At 52.2% G+C, this 18,585-nt stretch overlaps 5 protein-coding genes across 5 annotated transcripts; 3 read left to right on the top strand and 2 right to left on the bottom strand.

Annotated features, from left to right (window-relative positions):
* Nucleotides 1-2,178: 2,178 nt before the first annotated feature.
* Nucleotides 2,179-3,826, bottom strand: MFIFM68171_11159 (Alcohol dehydrogenase-like N-terminal domain-containing protein; the record flags this gene model as incomplete). Its single annotated transcript, XM_071066578.1, has 5 exons — nucleotides 2,179-2,378; nucleotides 2,442-2,522; nucleotides 2,593-3,039; nucleotides 3,123-3,566; nucleotides 3,649-3,826. The coding sequence occupies 5 exons, from the start codon at nucleotides 3,824-3,826 to the stop codon at nucleotides 2,179-2,181; spliced, it is 1,350 nt and encodes a 449-aa protein (XP_070922679.1).
* A 1,000-nt stretch (nucleotides 3,827-4,826) lies between these two features.
* On the top strand, nucleotides 4,827-6,242 carry MFIFM68171_11158 (uncharacterized protein; the record flags this gene model as incomplete). Its single annotated transcript, XM_071066577.1, has 2 exons — nucleotides 4,827-5,837; nucleotides 5,907-6,242. 2 exons carry the CDS (start codon nucleotides 4,827-4,829, stop codon nucleotides 6,240-6,242), a joined length of 1,347 nt encoding a protein of 448 aa, XP_070922678.1.
* Nucleotides 6,243-7,003: 761 nt separating this feature from the next.
* MFIFM68171_11157 (Alkaline phosphatase) lies at nucleotides 7,004-9,497 on the top strand (the record flags this gene model as incomplete). Its single annotated transcript, XM_071066576.1, has 10 exons — nucleotides 7,004-7,483; nucleotides 7,538-7,697; nucleotides 7,811-7,869; nucleotides 7,929-8,036; nucleotides 8,089-8,158; nucleotides 8,218-8,359; nucleotides 8,413-8,719; nucleotides 8,775-8,870; nucleotides 8,940-9,183; nucleotides 9,277-9,497. 10 exons carry the CDS (start codon nucleotides 7,004-7,006, stop codon nucleotides 9,495-9,497), a joined length of 1,887 nt encoding a protein of 628 aa, XP_070922677.1.
* Nucleotides 9,498-10,833: 1,336 nt separating this feature from the next.
* On the top strand, nucleotides 10,834-12,592 carry MFIFM68171_11156 (MFS multidrug transporter; the record flags this gene model as incomplete). The annotated part of the gene is made up of 3 exons (XM_071066575.1): nucleotides 10,834-11,051; nucleotides 11,141-11,973; nucleotides 12,096-12,592. The coding sequence occupies 3 exons, from the start codon at nucleotides 10,834-10,836 to the stop codon at nucleotides 12,590-12,592; spliced, it is 1,548 nt and encodes a 515-aa protein (XP_070922676.1).
* Nucleotides 12,593-13,002: 410 nt separating this feature from the next.
* On the bottom strand, nucleotides 13,003-13,606 carry MFIFM68171_11155 (Stress responsive A/B barrel domain-containing protein; the record flags this gene model as incomplete). The annotated part of the gene is made up of 3 exons (XM_071066574.1): nucleotides 13,003-13,158; nucleotides 13,222-13,332; nucleotides 13,403-13,606. 3 exons carry the CDS (start codon nucleotides 13,604-13,606, stop codon nucleotides 13,003-13,005), a joined length of 471 nt encoding a protein of 156 aa, XP_070922675.1.
* Nucleotides 13,607-18,585: the final 4,979 nt, after the last annotated feature.

Below are 18,585 nucleotides of genomic sequence, written 5' to 3'. Positions count from 1 at the left end.
AAAAGTATCTGGGTGCCCGAAGTGATCATGATGTGGTCGGCTCAGCCCCGACGAGCCACCTGACTCACAGCCAATCGGCGTTAGATGGTTTGGTTTGACTGGCAAACCATGTAGAAGTACGCTCGATCCTTATTATTCAAGCGTCTGAGGTTCCGAAAGCCTCGATGATCCTAGTCTCTAAGAAACTATCACCTCGTACTATCTCCCGAAGAGGAAAAATCGGGGTATTTTCTTACTTTGCTTTACCAATATTGCATGCACATCAATGGGGTTAGTATCACAAGAGAAGTCTGAAAACCTGGATCTAGTAAACATTGGTTTATAAAGTAAGAAAGTCACTATTGGTAGGGTGGGTCGAAATTCCCGGGACCCGAGATTCGTGAACGCCCGATCGCTTCCATCAACCCCTTTCCTTTCTCTGACGAACGGCACCATCTCCTCCTTCAGCCCAAACTAGCACACGCCACTGGCCGAGCACAATCCGCGCATATCCCTAATAACAAACCTTGCTTCGCGAATTCACACTTCTTCCCCTCCCTTATCCAAAGTAAACTGCAGCACAAAATCCGTCGTCGGTGATGGGCTCGCCGAATCGGATTCCCTCATCCCAAAGCCCCACTTCCCATACGGTACGGCCGTGCAGTTTTGGATTTGATCATAAGGGAGCGAGTCAAAAGTCCACTTTGTGCTGCAGTTTGCCGCGGCATCTAGTGTTGTTCTGACGTGACAAGGTAGTTTGGGTCCGAGATAGTGAGATTGATGAGGGGCCATGGGGAGCTTCCCGGCCGGCCTGAAGGGGAGAAGGTTGTGAGGCGCGTGATTTCCCATAGTTTAAGCGGGTCGTTGCTTTCTCTGAGGGCAGGGGTTGTTGCGGTTGTTGTGGCGGTGAGGCAGGAGATGGCTAAGAGACAAGATAGAAGGTATGTGTGGAACATCGTGAAGGCCATGGGAAGCGAGTGGCAAGGTTTTAGAGAGGGTGTCGAAGGGTGGCGAGAGATAAAGGTATGCGGATGCAGGGGAAGTATACCTAACCCGTGTGGAGATCAGATATCTGTTGGAAGGTGTCAGGTGAACGAATGCTGGTCTGTTCTGATCTGAGGTCGTATTTACTTATTATACCAGGCTCGTGTATCCGGATATTCGGGGCCGTCATTCAGACTCATCCGGCCTACCTTGTCTATTCTTGTCATTTTTGCTCTGGCGGCTAAACTCGAGCGTAACGCAACCCCGTACTCAGAAAGCTAGGTTTAATAATACTACTAGTAGTACTTGCAAAGCATCGTTTTTTATCGACAACACAACATCTGAAGTCAACGTATGGATATTGGGCTGAATAGAGTTGCCATAGGTTTGTTAAATGACCCGATATACTAATTACCCCTGAATGCTCGGTTCATTGGAAGAGTGGATCAAGGCGGTATTTTCTCTAATACCCCTAATACCAACCTTGTTGTTGTTTTCATTGCTTATTTATCATGCGGATTCACTTTCGGTATCGGAAACCCTGAATTTATCCATCTATTCTATCATTATGCCGTGATAGTAAGACATCGAAATCACCTTAGTTCACTACTACCAGAGCCTGACCCCCCCACCGGGTCTACTTTTATAGAGCTACGATGATTCAAGATAGGCAACCTCTTCGTCAGTTCAGACTTAGGTATGACTGCCCTGAGTTTAGATATCATCTTTCATAGTACGTCGGATAGGTCCCACTGTTCTATGGAACGCCGTTTCCGCCCTCTCTACCGAATATAGATGACTGTCGTTTTGAGATGTAGCTACTACTTACTTATCTGTAAAGATATGTTCAGTCATCCAAACGGCGTGGTTATTAAGGCGATTTCGTATTTTGCAGGCCAAAGACACGAGTATATAAACCCCTTGGTTGTACTTATGTGAAAGCCAATGCAGAAATCCATGACTTGCGCCCCCCACGTCTGGTCAAGATCCAATTCGGAAATTGTTTCTTGGTATATTCGGCGCGCTTGGTTATACGGACTTCTCCTCACGATCAATAGGGTTGGCGCGGGAGGTAGTACTTAACTAGGAAGCAGGTTTAAACATTGCTATCAGCGTACAATAAGGACTTCACGGATATGAGTACAACTCTCACGCGACTAGGCTGATATATATCAAGCTCCAGGGGTAGTACTGGTGCGATTTTACAATACAGAGTCAAAGAGTTGTCAGTTCTGGGGTCCCTTCAGCATGTCGGGCAGAGAACCGCGTCTCCACAAAACACTTTACAAGGCCTCCTTCCCGCTTCTCCTGCATGTGATATACCTTCGCTATGTCGTCAATTCGGAAACGATGTGTGAGCATGATGGTGGGATCGATTGTTCCGTTCTCAACCATTTCGAGCAGCTCTTCCCAGTCTTGCCTGTTATTTAGCGCCTGCGTTGACAGAACATTATGTGCTTGGAATGGGACAGATTTACATTTGTGAACTGGAGATTGGCCGCAACCAATGAGACGGATGCCACGCTCCATCAGAGAACCGATGTTGAAATGGTTGGTGACTACATATTTGTTAGAACAACCCGAAACTTTCAGTGTAATATGGCAAAGCACCGGTCGGCGGGTACTCACATCCCACGTAGTCGCCAATGATGCCCACAGCCCCGAACTTCCTAGTCGACATAATACACTCGTTGACCATCTCACTCGTATCTTGCTCCGCTCCTATCATCAACTCTACCTTGTGGGCGAACCCCTTGGCGTACTCTCCACCAGTGGCATCGATGCTGACATCGACTCCACCAGGGACCATCTCGTGGACCTTTGTATGCACGAGCTCACCCTTCCCGAGGGTCGTATAGTTGAGTGTCTCGAGACCCTCGATCTTGTCTTTCGCATACTCGGTTCGCCAGTTGTTGTCAATGCCAATGACCCGCTTTGCTCCCTTCAGAAATGCCCACTTGCAAGCCATGAGACCGATGGGGCCAAGGCCCCAGACAGCGACGCAGTCATCTCTTTGGACTCCGGTGTAGGTCACGCTGTGATACGAGGTTGGCAACACGTCGGAGAGATAAATGCCTATCGTTGTTAATCAGTGCTTAGACAAGGCTACAGCCGTAAATGGAAACTGAGAGAGGCAGCTTGGTAAACAGACCACCGACCTTTCTCGTCGGGCACAGAATGGGGCAGCTTCATCAAGTTGTTCTCGGCGAGCGGAACCCTCACATACTCAGCCTGGCCGCCGGCATAGCCGCCAGTGAGGTGCGAGTATCCAAAGATGCCGCCCATGCGGGACCCGTACATCTTCTCGTGAAGAGTTGAAGCGTTGGTGTTTTCGCAAGCCGTCGTGAGTTTCTGCTTGCAATACCGGCACTTTCCGCAAGAAATGACAAAACTGTTGACGACTCGCTCTCCGGGTTTGAGCTTGGTCACGGCTGAACCGACGGCTTCAACCACGCCGCAGAACTCATGGCCTAGGATGTCTCCTTTCTCGACCTGTACAATTTGACCGTGCATGATGTGAACATCACTGCCGCATACCGTCGTGCCGGTCACCCTCACAATCGCATCGCTATCCTCAACAATTCGTGGCTTGCTGGTTTCGACTGGAAAGCCGTTAGCTACTACCTGAGCACTCTCTCGTCACAGATGATTAAGGTTGCTATGAGGGAGCCGTGGGTTACAGACCAACGCGAACATCATTCTTGCCCATCCATGCCAGCGCCTTCATCTTCTCTCCGCTGTCGTCGGCATACTTTCCGCCTTCGCGATCTGGGTTAGATATATCCGTGCGCGTCGCTCGGTCTTCGTCGCCATGGCCGAGAGCTTTCTCGGCTTGCTTGGCTGCGAAATTTCCCAAGGGCATGTTCGATTGTAAACGGTGAGACGTCTCAGGTGCTGATACCAGTAATTTTCCAGTGTAGAGGCTGTTGAACCGTCCTTATACCCGTAATTCTTGCCTAATGGTCAGGGCTTGGAATCAATGACATAAACATGACGCTATGATACGACGTAGTAGTAAATAATTCCGTCTAGGCATCAACATCGGCACCACTACTATTTTATAATCCAATTGCAAACAACCCAGATTTCGAGCAATATGTCCAGGTTGCCAATTCAACATCTTCGTTTCTCTTCCCATTTGAACCATGTCCGCGTGGTGCATCAAGATGAACGTGCCTGTTGCAGAACCACGATACGTCAATACCAAAGATCGACGTAGGAAGTTATATGTGGCCAGCTATTTCAACTCGGCGAAATCCCGCATCCTCGGGCGAGGTGTAATTACTTCTTGTCGGAGATCAAGCCGCTGCCCTGTAATACTGAGTTTGTGTGACAATGGCCGATGAAAGCGGATTGGAGACAGTGCTCAATTCAGTGGGTTACCTTCGTTAGCCCTAAAGACCAACCGTCCCAATTACCCATACCCAGAGCAGCGCCCTCATCTTCCGAGAGTGATAGGGAGGCTATGGTAAATATTAGCTCCCCCCATGTCAGGTACTGTAGTTCCAACTCCGTCTTCTTGCCCGCGGGGAACCTTTGATGGGATACCCATGCTAATTATCGTATTATCAAGCCAATGACTACGAAGCACGTGGTCGAATAACCCCAGAACCCTGCATTTTCAGCGAGCACACAGTGCTTTCCTGGAGCCTGTTCTCTTTGATTCGCAACACAATCAACTACTTTTGTTATTCCTGCCCGCTTTTCTTCATCATAGCCTAAATCCGTCTCCAAAGCATTCCTTCTGCGCTGGTCGGCCTTATTTTCCTTTATTTCCCACAACCACGCAACGCGGCGAGAGTCAACAATTCACTCCGCAGCCCGCCTGCACAGCCGGCCTGAAAGCTAATTAAAAGGGTACTATGGAGTGTATGAGATTGCTGGCACAGTCGGTTTCCGAAGAGGAGCAACGGTTTTCGGAACCGTGGCGTGACTACACGTACAGTGCAATTGAGCTGAGCATCTTGTCCGACGAGGTTGGCGGTGCTGTCGCCGACGACCGGGACGGTGCTGAACGCTCAGTGCTTCGTCACCTACATCCGGATGATCTACGTGACTGGCTCCTTGCAACCGAATACAATCCGCCAAAGCCAATGCCGGAAGCAAGCTTGAAGCTCGTTTGCATTCCGCGACAGCTCGACATCACCCTCGTCATCTCCAAATCAACATTCACAGAGATCCTCGAGTCGATGAAGGCCAATCCAGTTGTAAAGTATCTGATATGTCGTGATTATGACGGCTTTCACGAATATCGTTGCGATGGCTTCCGGTTGACGCGGTTTATCGGTACTGCTCTCTACGCTCTTGTCTGGACTTTTGAACCCAGAACCATGACGACAATTGGGCTATTTCTAGACCGCCGTAAACAGACGTTTGACAAGTTTTGCAGCGCCCTATCGGCATACCAAAATCACATAAGCACGCCGTCGGTCCTCTGCTTTGTTTCCTGCCACTTCCTGTTGCAGTTCTACGACAGCGAGGCCGGAGGTTGGGAGCTAGACGCAATCCGGCATATCGAGGAACAAACCGGGTTTGGGCCACATGGCGTTGGCTGGCGCGGTGTCGAGCCCATTGATCTTGCCAAGAAGCTCAACATCAACCAGCTTACCAGCTGGCTGCAGGCAATCAACGAAATCGCGACACATGCCGGTTCCCGGATCCGTCATCAGAAGGGTTCCACCTTCGTGCTTGAGAGGATAAGAATGGAGTACGAGACTCGCGAATATTACGGGGTTTCGGGTCACGCTCTGCGACGATATCAGGATAGTCTTGCGGCGCTCGCAGAGGTGATCCCGGCGTTAGAGCGGCAGTTGACCGTATATCTCGAGTACACAGCATACTTCAAAGAGAGGGCCGAACGCCTCTCGAGCGTGGTAATTGATGCCATTGAGCGCAGTTCTTTTCATTGGGACGAAGTGAGTTAACGTGGTACATGGCGCTAGATGTTCGCACTCCTCACCCACCGGGACGCTGCCGCCAGCATCGACCTCGCAGCAGCAGCCAGAAAGGACAGTGCGTCCATGAAGACGGTGGCCGTCATGACCATGGCTTTCCTCCCGGCCACCTTCTTCGCTGCCTTATTCGCTATGCCATCGCTACAGTGGGACCAGCCGAGGGTCGTGCAGGGCCACTTCTGGGTCTACTGGGCCTTTACCTTGCCCACCACCGCCGCCGTATTTTTGGTATGGTTGCTTTTTACGGAGCGCAAGTCGATATCAGCGAAGATTTCAACGCGTATCGCGTTGCGAAAGCAGGGAAAGCGGCCTCCTGTGCCTTAGCCGATACTTATGCACGGCAGAGCCTCTTCCAGTCATATAAGTATTTCCGCCTAGGGAGGAGAGTGACGGGGAAGTACTAAGTTCTTCGCTAAGTAACGGGTGGTTACACTCTCTACAAGTTCTGCTTTGTGACGAGGTGCTAGTGGGAGACCTTGGGCAAACTTGTCAGTCAGCCAGTATCTGATCTCTTCTATTCGTATCTCATGCTGCCCCCGCTGATGCGTAATATAAGTGTACTCCGTGTCTGTACCGGCATCCACAAGGACTTGTTTAACTTGGCAAGCGCATTGCCGATCTTTACTATGTTCCACCCACAATACCACCTTCCACGGGTGGATCAAAAAGCACGTTAGAGTGGTTCGTCCAATAAATCCTCAATGCCGATTCACGTTGCGCAGACCCGGTTGGTAACTGTATTAGCATCGTCATCGTGCTGTAGAACTCGTGTAACCATGCTTGACGATCATTGGCTAAGTGTCGAGGCTCTCCTGTCGGGTGGGGGAAATACATTCGGTAACGGATGTATTCATCGACCTGCAGTGCCCGACCGACATACGCCGGGAAGGGCGAGCCGATGCAGTTAGCTATATAAGTACTCATGTATCAATTCAGCCGGCAATGGATCGGTTTCGTTCCAGGTGTGGACCATAGGTGAAACCCCAAGCCCGTGGTTACTACTACTTGTACTCGGGTCGGCCCGCTGGCTCCGGTCACCTCGCCATACCAGCTGCCTTCGGCTACGAGTTTCATAATCATTCGCCATGCATATTACATCGGCCCTTGGCCTCGCGGCATTGCCTATAACGCTGGCAGCTGCCTCGTTTGATGGCAACCTCAACTACCTCAGCCCTTCGAAACGGCACGTCAACCTCGGCATCGACGTCCCAGCCGTTTCGCGCCGATGCGTAAAACGTGGCGCCGTGCCCTATCAACCGTCTGAGTTGAACTTCACGCACGGTATTGCGTCCGGTGACCCCTATCCAGATAGCATAATCCTCTGGACACGAGTTGCGCCGTCCGCGGCTTCTGACTCCAGCAACGTGACTGTCGAGGGAACTGTGGCGTTGTACAACCACGAGACCGAGAAGTACATCAAGGCCGACCCGAATCCTATCTGTGTGGAATGGAAGGTGTGGGAGGCTGCATCCGGAAGGTCTCAAGCTGGGCAGGGCTCGAACAATGGCCGGGTGGCATCCGAGGGCACCGCTTACACTACCAGCGACATTGACTATACTGTCAAGGTTTGTGAAACACCATCGTGTATAACTTGGAGTGTCTGGTTGACGAGGAGACAGGTCGAAGCAAAGGGTCTCAACCCCTTTACAACTTACAATTACCAGTTTACCATTTGCAACTCCAACAAGACCAGCCTAGTGGGAAGAACAAAGACTGCACCATCTGCCAACGCCGATCCTGATGAGCTGAAATTGGCAGTTTTCTCGTGCAGCAACTATGGTAAGTTCAGTCGCTCGCTACGGCGGCGGAGAGTCCGCGCCGCGGCCTATACTTCTTTGTGGTGGTTAAGGGATATTATTTTCACCTCACGCAACCACTGACCTCGAGTCCAGCGAACGGTTACTTCAACGCTTATGGTAATGCTGCGCGAAAGGACCAGCACGATTACGTGGTATGAGCCACCAACAAATCCTTTGGTCGATATCAAATACACTGACTTCGGTTCACAAGGTTCATCTCGGGGATTACTTATATGAAAACGCCCAAGCTGGAGAACGGGCCCACAGTCCAAACCAACTTCTGTTCACTCTTTTGAGCTATCGTACTCGGCACGGACAGGTTAGAACATCATTGCGCCGATAATAAGAGAGATAGTTGACCTGAGAACCAGTATCGCTCAGACCCGGACCTGCAACTCCTAGCGCAAAACTTTGCTTGGATGACCACTTGGGATGACCATGGTATGAACCCCTGGTCTTCTCGATGAGTCTGAACCATCCTCTAATCTCTTCACGCATAGAGATTGCCAACAATGGTTACAGAGACGGCTTCAGCGCCTTGAACAACACGGAAGAGTCTTTCCGCACGGACGGTCCGTCGATCAGCGTCGACCAACGCAAGATGAACGCCGTGAGGGCGTACTTCGAGTGGATGCCTATCCGGTAGGATATCTCCGTATGGGCCCTTGCCGGGTTCCTCGCTCACCGTCCTCTAGGCAGGTAGACTTGGACGACAACCTCCGCATCTGGCGTTCCTTCCAGATGGGAAGTGTTCTAGACTTGATCATCCTGGACACACGCAACTATGATCGCAGCATCACCAGTCTGGGCTGGAATGACGATTATATCGACCTCATCCGCAATGACGCATCCCGCACCCTGATGGGATCCCGCCAGGAGAATTGGTTCTATAACCAGCTAACCCATTCAGCCGAGCGTGGTGCCACATGGAGGGTTATCGGCAGCCAGATTATCTTCTCGCAGATTGCCGGATCCAACGGGCCCAGCGGCGACAACTGGAATGTGAGGATATATATCCGCTTGGACACTGGACTCTAAGCTAACGTTGCTCTTTCAGGGGTACATCGCCAACCGAAATCGGACTCTCCAGCATCTTTACGACAACAACATTGGCAACAACGTCTTCCTCGCCGGCGACAGCCATCAGAACTGGGTACGCGGGCTCCTCTAGCCCTTAACTCACGAACTACTCTTGGATGAGACACTCCCTAACACGATGCAGGTCTCCGATGTTACCTGGCTAGGCGAGAAGCCGTACGACTCTGCGACCGGCGAGGGGTCTATCGGCGTTGAGTTTGCCGGCACAGCAGTCAGTTCCGGCGGGCAGAGCGGTCCGATTCTCAGAGCGAGGAACGCGTCACGCGCTCTCGTCGAGGACAATGAAGTGTTGCAATGGCAGGAAGGGTACTACCGAGGCTATTTTATCCTCTCAGCGAGTCAAGAGAGGCTAACAGTGCAGTTCTTTGGTGAGTGTTTAACCGATGCCCCGCAATGTGTCTGGATACCTCTATCGGTAGTATAGTTGGAGCCCAAGCTGATGATTGTTTGTTTTCCAACAGGCTCGCCAAGCGTTGCGAACCGCAATGCTTGGGATCTTCCCCTAGCTAACTTTACGGTATCCGCGGGCGAGAATCACCTGTCGCGCCCGGTTGCTGGCGGCAACGTTGAAGCAGGATTCCTGCGTGGGGGCACTACGACTGGTACGAACGTCACCCTGAACACGGAAACCGGGGAGTGGGACGTTGTCGGCTACGACACCATGTACATCCCCAGGGACTAAAAGGAGGCTCGGTCGAGGAATAAGTCAGGTATATCCTATTAATTAGTACAGCACGACGGTTGGGACCCACATCCGGTCGTTCCAGTCGAAGGACACATTCACCAACAATATGGTGTAAGTCCTGACTGACAACAACCAAGTCAAGGCCAAAATTGAACACCACATAAGGTAGTTAGCTCAGATCAATGCTCTTTGACCGAGTTCCAACATGTAGCACACCAGCCCTTTGCCCCCTCTCTCCGCAGCCAGCCGCCTACCTAGGCATAGACCGAAACCTGTTGATAAGTCCCGGATAAGACACCGTACTCTCCACACCTGCCTCTTTCGCCTCTGCAATATTATCCTTGTTCTTGTTGAGTTGTAGGTGTAGTCAAGGCCGTTTGACATTACCGGGACAATGATAGCGCCCTATTGCTGGCAATCAGGCAATAATGACTAGCCAAAGCAAGTAGGATGATGACTGGACCAAATGACTAAGGACATGGGTGATGATGTCGTGATACCTAGCTAGTGCCTAACTCAGGATCTGTATCATAGGGGTTGGTTTGCGGTTACGCAAATGTCAAGGGGATGGAACATCCCAACAGAATCCCTTTCCCCTGCTAGTAAGTTAGGTGGAAGGTGGGCTGGGTCTCTTTCGCCGCCAGCAACAGCCTCTCGCAAAACCAATGCAAATATTGGACGAAGGCAGAAAATGTAAAGTTGAATGAGACCGCTAATAGAGCCGATGACCTCAAAGATTGGCATAAAAGTTTGCCACCATTGAACCACAGCGTACCCCGGCATCAGAATGCCGCTGTTTTCCGAGCGAGATGAAAACCTCTGCATGCAAAAGCCGCGGGGAGAAGCGGCGGGAGGTGGGGCTGCTGCAGAAGCTGCAGTCCCCCGAGGCTGCGGGGCATTTAAACGTACCTGGGCTTGATTCAGATCCGACACTTGTAGTCGGAATCCGACTCGGGCTGTCGTAGAAGACGAAGGAAAGCTCCGGATATCTATTTTATAGCGTATCATCAACTGCCTTCCTGTGACATCAAATATTCTCCTAGCATAGAGTCATCGTGGAGGTTCAACCAAGGCAGTTGACCGATACACGTAAGTACGGTCCACCCCCAGATACTTCTTCGGCCCCGAGTCCCGCTAGGCACGACAGCGCCCTTCCAGCGATCCCCTGGCGACAATTGCAGGGCGGGCTTGGCACACAACTTGAAGAAATATTTCGGCGCATAACAACAGCGGAAATTCCTCATCCCCTCCATTACCAGCTCTTCAATCCGACATAATCTTCGTGACGGGCGGGAGGAATCGGTTCCGGAACAGTAGAGAGAGCGGGAGAGCCATGGACGAGTCCCAGCCGCTGCTGCGAAGCATCACCAACGAGGGACAGCAAGTCTACACCAACCCGTCCGCACCGCTTCAAGATGGCGGCGCCGACATCGCCGAGACAACCACCATCGTCGACTTTGACCCGCAGGGAGACCCGGAAAACCCCCTCGAGTGGCCGACGCCGTTCAAATGGAGCGTCGTGGGCATGCTCGCCTTCATGGCGTTTACCGTGTACGTTACCGCACTTAAGTCCCCTTGTGATCGACTGCAACCCAGTTCATGACACTGCAGCCACGGCAAGTACTGACCCGCAAAAAAAGCACAATGACCTGTATTAGCGTGGTGCCGCTGGCGTCAGACATCGTGCGGGACCTGTCGGGGTCGGAGCACCCGTCCAAGTCGGCGAGCGTGCTGCTGGTGACGATCTGGGAGCTGGGGGAGGCGGCGGGGCCGCTGGTGATGGCGCCGCTGTCGGAGGTGCGGGGGCGGTACGCGGTGCTGAACGGCGCCAACCTGCTCTTCGTGGCGGCCACGGTGCTGGCGGCCACGGCCCGCTCCGTACCGCGCTTCGTCGCCGCCCGCATGCTCACCGGCCTCGCCGTCGCCAGCAACGTCCTCAACCCGGCCGTCGTCGGCGACCTGTTCGCCCCGGACCACCGCGGTAGCCCCCTCAGCCTCATCTACCTCGCCCCGCTCGTCGGCGGCGCCATCGGCCCCCTCATCGGCACCGCCGTCGCCGAGCTCTACGGCTGGCGCGCCGTCGTGTGGATGACGGTCGCCCTGGCCTCGGCCTGTGAGCTGCTGTTCCTGACCTGCTTCCGCGAGACGTACAAGGTGGCCATCCTGCGGCGCCGCGCGGCGCGGATGGCCCGCCGTGCGGCCGGCTCGGGCGGGAAGACGTTCAAGACGGCGTTTGACGAGGCCGTGGACGGGGCTCCCGCCGGCGCCGCCGTGTCCGGGTGGAAGAAGCTGCGCGATGCCGTGCTGCGCCCGGGCATCGTCCTCTGCGGCAGCGGGGTTCTCATGGCCATCAGCCTCTTCAGTGCGGTGGTCTTCACCTACTTCTACGTCATGTCCACCACCCTGTCGGATATCCTCCAGGACATCTACGGGTTGCCAGCCGTTGCGGTGGGCGCGTGCTATGCTAGCTTCAGTAAGTCCTTCGGTATCTCTCTCTCTCTCTCTCTCTCTCTCTCTTTTTTTTTTTTTTTTTTTTTTTTCCCTTTTCTTTCTTGCGATCCTGACCATGAATGCTGTGTACTGATCCCCCGACAGCGGTCGGCTCGACCATCAGTGTCTTGATTTGCAACGCAACGCTCGACCGTGTCTACGTCCGGATGAAGAACTCACACAAAGGCGTTGGAAAGCCAGAGTTTCGGCTTCCGCTCGCCATAGGTGGCGGGTTCACGTTGCCGCTCGCTGTGGCAGCGTATGGCTGGGCTGCCGAGCTGCGTCTGCCGCTGGTGTTTCTCTTACTTGCCTTGTGCTCCCTCGGCACGACGCTGATGCTGGTAATGATTCCGATCATGGCCTACGTGGTGGACGCGTTCGGGCTGTACTCGGCCTCTGCCATGACGGGCGTCATCGTCACGCGTTGTCTGATGGGCACCTTTTTGCCGCTCTCGACCGCTCCGCTGGTCGAGGCGTTTGGCTACGGATGGGGTTTCACGGTGCTCGCGGGGCTCAGTTTGCTCCTGGCACCGATCTCGATTCTGATTTTACGTTATGGAGAATACTGGAGAAAGTTCTCCAAGTACAGCCGTGAGGCATGAGTGAACGACGGTCATGGCTGGATGAATGATGGTTGCACGGCCCATTTCTTGTTAAGGCATGGTGGACGGTTAAGAACAAAGTGAGATCCCGTTTTCAACATAGGAACGGTATATTAGGAAAGGAAAAGTACATGTATAGATCAGCGTTCATGATATCTTATCCAGGCAAAAAGTTATCGTGGTTTTCAAAGTCTCTCCTCTTCGTTGAAACCCTTCCCATGTCACATTGAGCTAATTATAACGGCTATAAGCCGTAGAAGGTCTCGGCCACGGGAATCGCATCATGCACTTCCTGAATGGGTTGGAGTTTACGTGGGGTCTAACTCAGAATGATGCGAGGAAGGCTGGTATTATGTGGTTCGGATGATTGCTTAGGTATGTGACGTAAAACTGCCTTGCTGCCCCAACCATCAGAAGCTCCCGTTCGTGAAGTCCAGTACGGTAACTTTCTTTACCAGCGGCTCAATCTCCTTCTTGAAATCTTGGTGAGCCGGGTCGTGCTCGACATAATATTCTCTGTCGTTCAAATTGGCGAACTGAACGACAAACCCATGTGTCAGGCCGTCCTACGATATTGATCAGATGGTTACCGGACGTCGCAGTGATGAGTGAATGAGGGAGCCACGTACCTGCAAGCCCTCCTTCGAGTTGTCCCTGCCACCCGAGATGCTCTGAATGTAGGGGTACTGTGAGTTGCGCGAGAGGCATTTGTCTTTGAGCGCCATCATTCTGGCGCATGCCTGGAAAAACGAAACGCCACGGCGTCAGCCGCGCAGCTAGCATAGGTCTACGACGGAATGGGATACATACCAGATCGACCGCCGCCGGGTCGGCATCCTGCTTGAATTCAAATAATACGACATGCGTGACAGCAGTGGCTGCGGCGGGCCTGAGGTTCGCCATGGACGATGTTGCGAAACCAAGCGGGTTGAAGACCCAAAGCACGCCGACGATGCACGCGACACTGACGGCGATCCGAAGCACAAAGGCTTGGGCTCTTGTAATATCAACCATGGTTGACGTTGACTTGTGAGCGACGACTATGAGATTGAACGAGGCGGAACGAAACGGAACGAAATAAAAGCAATCGATGAGCCAGGCCGGGCTTTGGAGATTGCAGCAAATGCAAGGTTCTGGCGCAGTCCGAGGAAGGCCAATTCGCACGTGACGAGGCCGGATTCTAGCATGTACTGTAAGGTAGGTAATTTCATGTTGTGCGCTGTAACGCAACATTCCGTTGCGGGGTCCAAATTTACCTCCCATCCAGGTATTGAGAGCTGAAAGATCGACCGATCACTGTCCAACTGCCGTTCGCATGAGGCAGGCTGCGGTCTATTAGTACACAGTGAAGGTGGTTGTGCTATTATCGCCGGGTCTAATGATATGAGATGAAGAAATGCGCTCCTCGAGTTGACCAACGCAGAGCCGAATCACGACTCTTGACCCTCCGTACTGGAGCCATACAGCCACAGAGCATAAACATCCCTATTCCGAACCAACAAACATGCCATGGGCGACCATATGCGTAGACGGCCGGCATGAGAAGTCACGAAGATTAGGTACCTAGTCAGGGCCATTCTTCGGCGTCGAGAGAGAAATGTTACGGCTTCTGCTGGGTTACTTATGCCTATACCTATGTCGGGACTAGCCCATCCCCGAAGAGCTACGCCGGCATCCTCACGATTACATCTCTGATGCCGGCCTGTACAATACGGTTGTTCGGCAGGGCAGTTGCACCGCCAAGATAAGACCGGCTCTTAGCTAACGCGCGCACAGGGGTAAAATTCAACCAACCACGGATCCACCCTCCTAGCGAAGCCCATATTATCCCGTACTATGATTGTAGGAGGAATTTGTGGCCGACAATAGTATAGCGTCTACGCCTCATTGAGCTACTATTAGCGTTACTTTCGCGGTGGAGTGCGTGGCTCGAACACCGACAACCTTTCATTCAGCGGCTCCGTTCCACCAACCTGCAACTGCTCAATGCACAGCCGCACAACCGACCCCTGAATTGTTCGTTAGCGCCTGACCTGATGACCGTAGTATTTAACAAAACTTTGTATAAGTCCCAGGCCAGCTCTTGCTACCGAGAATGAGCAAGCGCTAAGGCCTCTGATTACTCCAAAATAGTATTACCTTGAGATGCCGGTTGACCCTTATGAGCCGCGTACGATTCCCTAGAGCGTTCCATCGATCTGGTAGTGGCAGTGCTAGCGGTCCTCAAGCTCGGGGCTGCCTATATACCTATCGACTCAACATTCCCTGCGGAGAGAATTAGCTACATAATAGAGGATACAGACCCCAAGCTTATCCTCTCCAGCGGCGCGCCGGTCGGGGGTCTCGCGCGTTGGAAGGCCATATACGTGAGCGTCGACGAGGCGCGAGAGAGCGCCAATACAGACGTAGACAACCTGGGCACATATATCGAGATAAGCGACCTAGCGTATATGATATACACGTCTGGCTCAACAGGCAAGCCCAAGGGCATGGAGATCAGTCACGGGGCTGCATCGAATTTCTTGACGTCGCTCCGCCGGCGGGAACCGGGGTGCAGCTCTTATAATCGTCTGCTCGCCATTACCACGATATCTTTCGACATGTCTGCCCTGGAGCTCCTGTTACCCATTCTTTCGGGGGCCACAATGGTCATCGCACATTCAGATACAGTCAAGGATCCCCACGAGCTGATCAGGATCATGAAGCGCCATGCGATCAGCATTATACAGGCAACCCCCGCTACCTAGACGATGCTCTTAGAGTCGGGATAGGAAGGTTATTCAAGGCTTTCCAAGGTCATCTGCAGCGGCGATGCGTTTCCTCACCGGCTTGCAGACCGTCTACTTGCCGTTGCCGACTCGGTATAGAACGTATATAGCCCATCCGAGACAATATACGGCAGCGTTAGGAGGGTGAGCTACAGCGGAAACATCTATGCCGGTAACCCCATCGCGAACAGCCGGATCTACGTTCTCGGCGATAATCTCTTGCCAGTACCCATAGAGAGCAGTAGTGAGGTTTATATCGGCAGCAGCAGTGTCTCTAATGGCTACCGCAACAAACCAGAACTCACTTACACTCGCTTCCTGGAGAACCCGTTTCACAATAGTAAAATTTTTCGTACGGAGGACTTGGCTCGCTTCGTATCTCTGGGTAAGCTCCAAATCCTCGGCCGCATCGATGGCATAGTAAAGATCCGGGGTTTCCGCATCGAGTTAGGCGATATTAAGGCGGCGATCGTAGATCACAAGGCCGTTTCTCAGGCTGTCGTTATCAGTCGTAATAACCGCCTCGTTGCCTATTGCGTACTCGACCCAGATTTCGTTTCTAATTCAGCTTCTAGCGCAAGGACAGCAACCGAGATTGGTAACACATTACGGCTGTGGTTAACTGGGCAGCTGCCCAAACATATGATTCCAGCCTTTTATATGGCAATGGACGCCCTGCCCCTATCACCGAACCAGAAGATTGACCGCAGGGCACTACCAGATCCCGTCGAGTTAATCTAGGTAGCGGGCAACACGCATCCAACTACAGAGATGGAACGCTAAATACAGGCGGTGTGGTCCGATATACTAGGGCACGACCGTTCCAGGATTGATAACAGTTTTTTCTAGGTCGGCGGCGACTCGGTACGGCTCATCCGCATACAAGCATAGCTCGAGAAGCGGCTAGGCCGGTGTATTCCCGTCCCTACATTATTTCAGCATTTTACCGTCAAAGCCTTAGCTACGCATCTCGTTAGCATAGAGAATATAACAGACAAGAAAGTGGCATCCTCTTACTCTACAGGAAGCGATATCCGTACCGAGGGCATCGCCATCATACCTATGGCATATCGGCTACCAGGTAGTGTTTGCTACCCAGACCACTTTTGGGAAGTCCTTAGAGACGGACGAAACACCATAGTTGATATGCCTAAGGATCGGTAGGACGTCGAAGAGCTCTATGATACGGATCCAGATACTCCTGGCAAGTCGTACTGTCGCTGTAGCGGCTTCCTCGACAGTGTGTACTCACACGATTCGTCTTTCTTCGGTATCTCGCCGCGTAAGGCCGAGGATATAGACGCCGTCCAACATTTGATACTGGAGGTAGGCTGGGAGGCCTTTGAACGTGCTGGGTATACCAAGGAACAGCTCTGTGGTAGTAACACTGGTATTTTCATTAGCGTCAGCAACAATGTTACGACAAGTCAAGGAGTAGCGAGTCTTAATAGATATTCCATAACGGGAAAAGTGCCTACGCTATCAACTCCGGTCGCGTATCATATACCTTTGGCCTGGAGGGTCCTTCTATAACTATAGACACGGCTTGTTCCTCATCGCTAGTTACAATACATTTGGCCTGTAACTTATTACGTCTCAGTGAGTGCAATTTAGCCCTTGCCGGTGGTGTCAGTCTATTATTAACGCCTAGGATATACATTAAGTTCAGCTGGCTCCAGGGGTTGTTACCAGACGGTTGCTGCCGGACTTTCTCTACCGATGTGTAACGAGAGTCTCCAGACGAAGGTCAGGAGGACCCGCCGAATGATGCTGGATGATGTCACGATACAGGATAGATAAGAACCCCGTGAGGGAACTCTCTTACGCGGGGCACTTCTGATCCGCAAGGATCAGTCTCTGTGTAGTCAATGACAATAGGAGGCTGTTCGTGAAGCTATCGCCCACTGATCGAACCCTTTTCGGTACTGAGACATTGTAGTCCATCTCCCTCAACGTGTTCCCAGAACAACCCCCTTTACACGATGCCTAGGGGACAGCTTTTAGCGAGGGAGCCGCTATAGTACTCCTCAAGCGCCTTTCCGACGTACAACGGGATGGCGACATTATCTACGCCGTGTTCCGTAGTACAGCCGTAAGTTACAGCGGACGCAGCGCCAGCTTGACCGCTCCGAACGGTCTGAGCTAGGCCCGGCTTATTCGCAAAGCTCTCGGCGGATCATCCTTATAGGCTGATGACATCGATTATATCGAGGCGTATGGTACTGCTACTAAGCTCGGTGACCTGATCGAGGGACAAGCTTTGGCCGATGTTTTTGGTAGCAGCTACCCAGAGATACGTCTATTATAGGTTAGTTCATCTAAATCTAATATCGGCTATACCAGGGCTGCGGCGGGTATCACCGGTATAATCAAGGTGGCACTCGCCCTTCGTCATAGTGTACTGCCTCGGACTCTCCACGTTACCGAGCCTACCTCTGCTGTGGATTGGAAGGGTATCGGGATAGGGCTTGTACAGGAGGTACTGTCAAAAGGGTCAGGAAGCTGGATCCTGGATCTGCAAAACACGAACCCGGATCAGTGTGATCCGGATTAGTGTGACTCGGATAAGTGTGATCCGATCTCTCGGAGACCCGTCAACCCGGGTCTCCGTGGTCCAGGAAGTTGGGAATAAGAAGGAAGTTCACCTCCGTTAGACAAAGAGGAAAAACAAGACATCCAAAAAATTTCCATCCTCAATTTTACATCTGAATTCCATCCCAAATTTAACTCCGAACGTTCAGAGGTGCTGTGCATCCGACAGGTACAACCCTAGGTGCTAAAAGAGGGCCGTCGGCACCACGCCGGTGTCAGCCCCTTCGGCATCGAGGGGGCCTATATCATCGTCGAGGAACCCCTACAGCTAGTATACAGTATATCCCTCATAGACTCTAATATCTAGACTACCCCCATAAGTAGCTGCTATAGGCTAGAAGGTCTAGTTTACAACTCCACGTAAGAAGATAGACCTTTGTAGACATCTCGACAATCCAGCCACCTAACAACAAGATCGCTCTATATACCAGCTTTCATTTAAGAAGGTTAAGAAAGTCTTCAATGAAAAAGACTTCGAATTAGCCTAGCTACAACAGGAAAACGAAGCTCTAAGAGCATAGTTGGAAGTAACCCGACCGTCGAAAAGGAATAAGGAAGTTATTAATCCAAATAGTCAGTTCGCTTCGATTGAACAAATCCACTAGGCTCAGATTGATATAGGCCATATAGAGG

The sequence above is a fragment of the Madurella fahalii genome (genome assembly GCF_045866475.1).
Source record: "Madurella fahalii IFM 68171 DNA, scaffold_6, whole genome shotgun sequence".
Taxonomy (NCBI): Eukaryota; Fungi; Ascomycota; class Sordariomycetes; order Sordariales; genus Madurella; species Madurella fahalii.
Note: the sequence above shows the minus strand (reverse complement) of the source record. Positions and strands in the feature narration are given on the sequence as shown.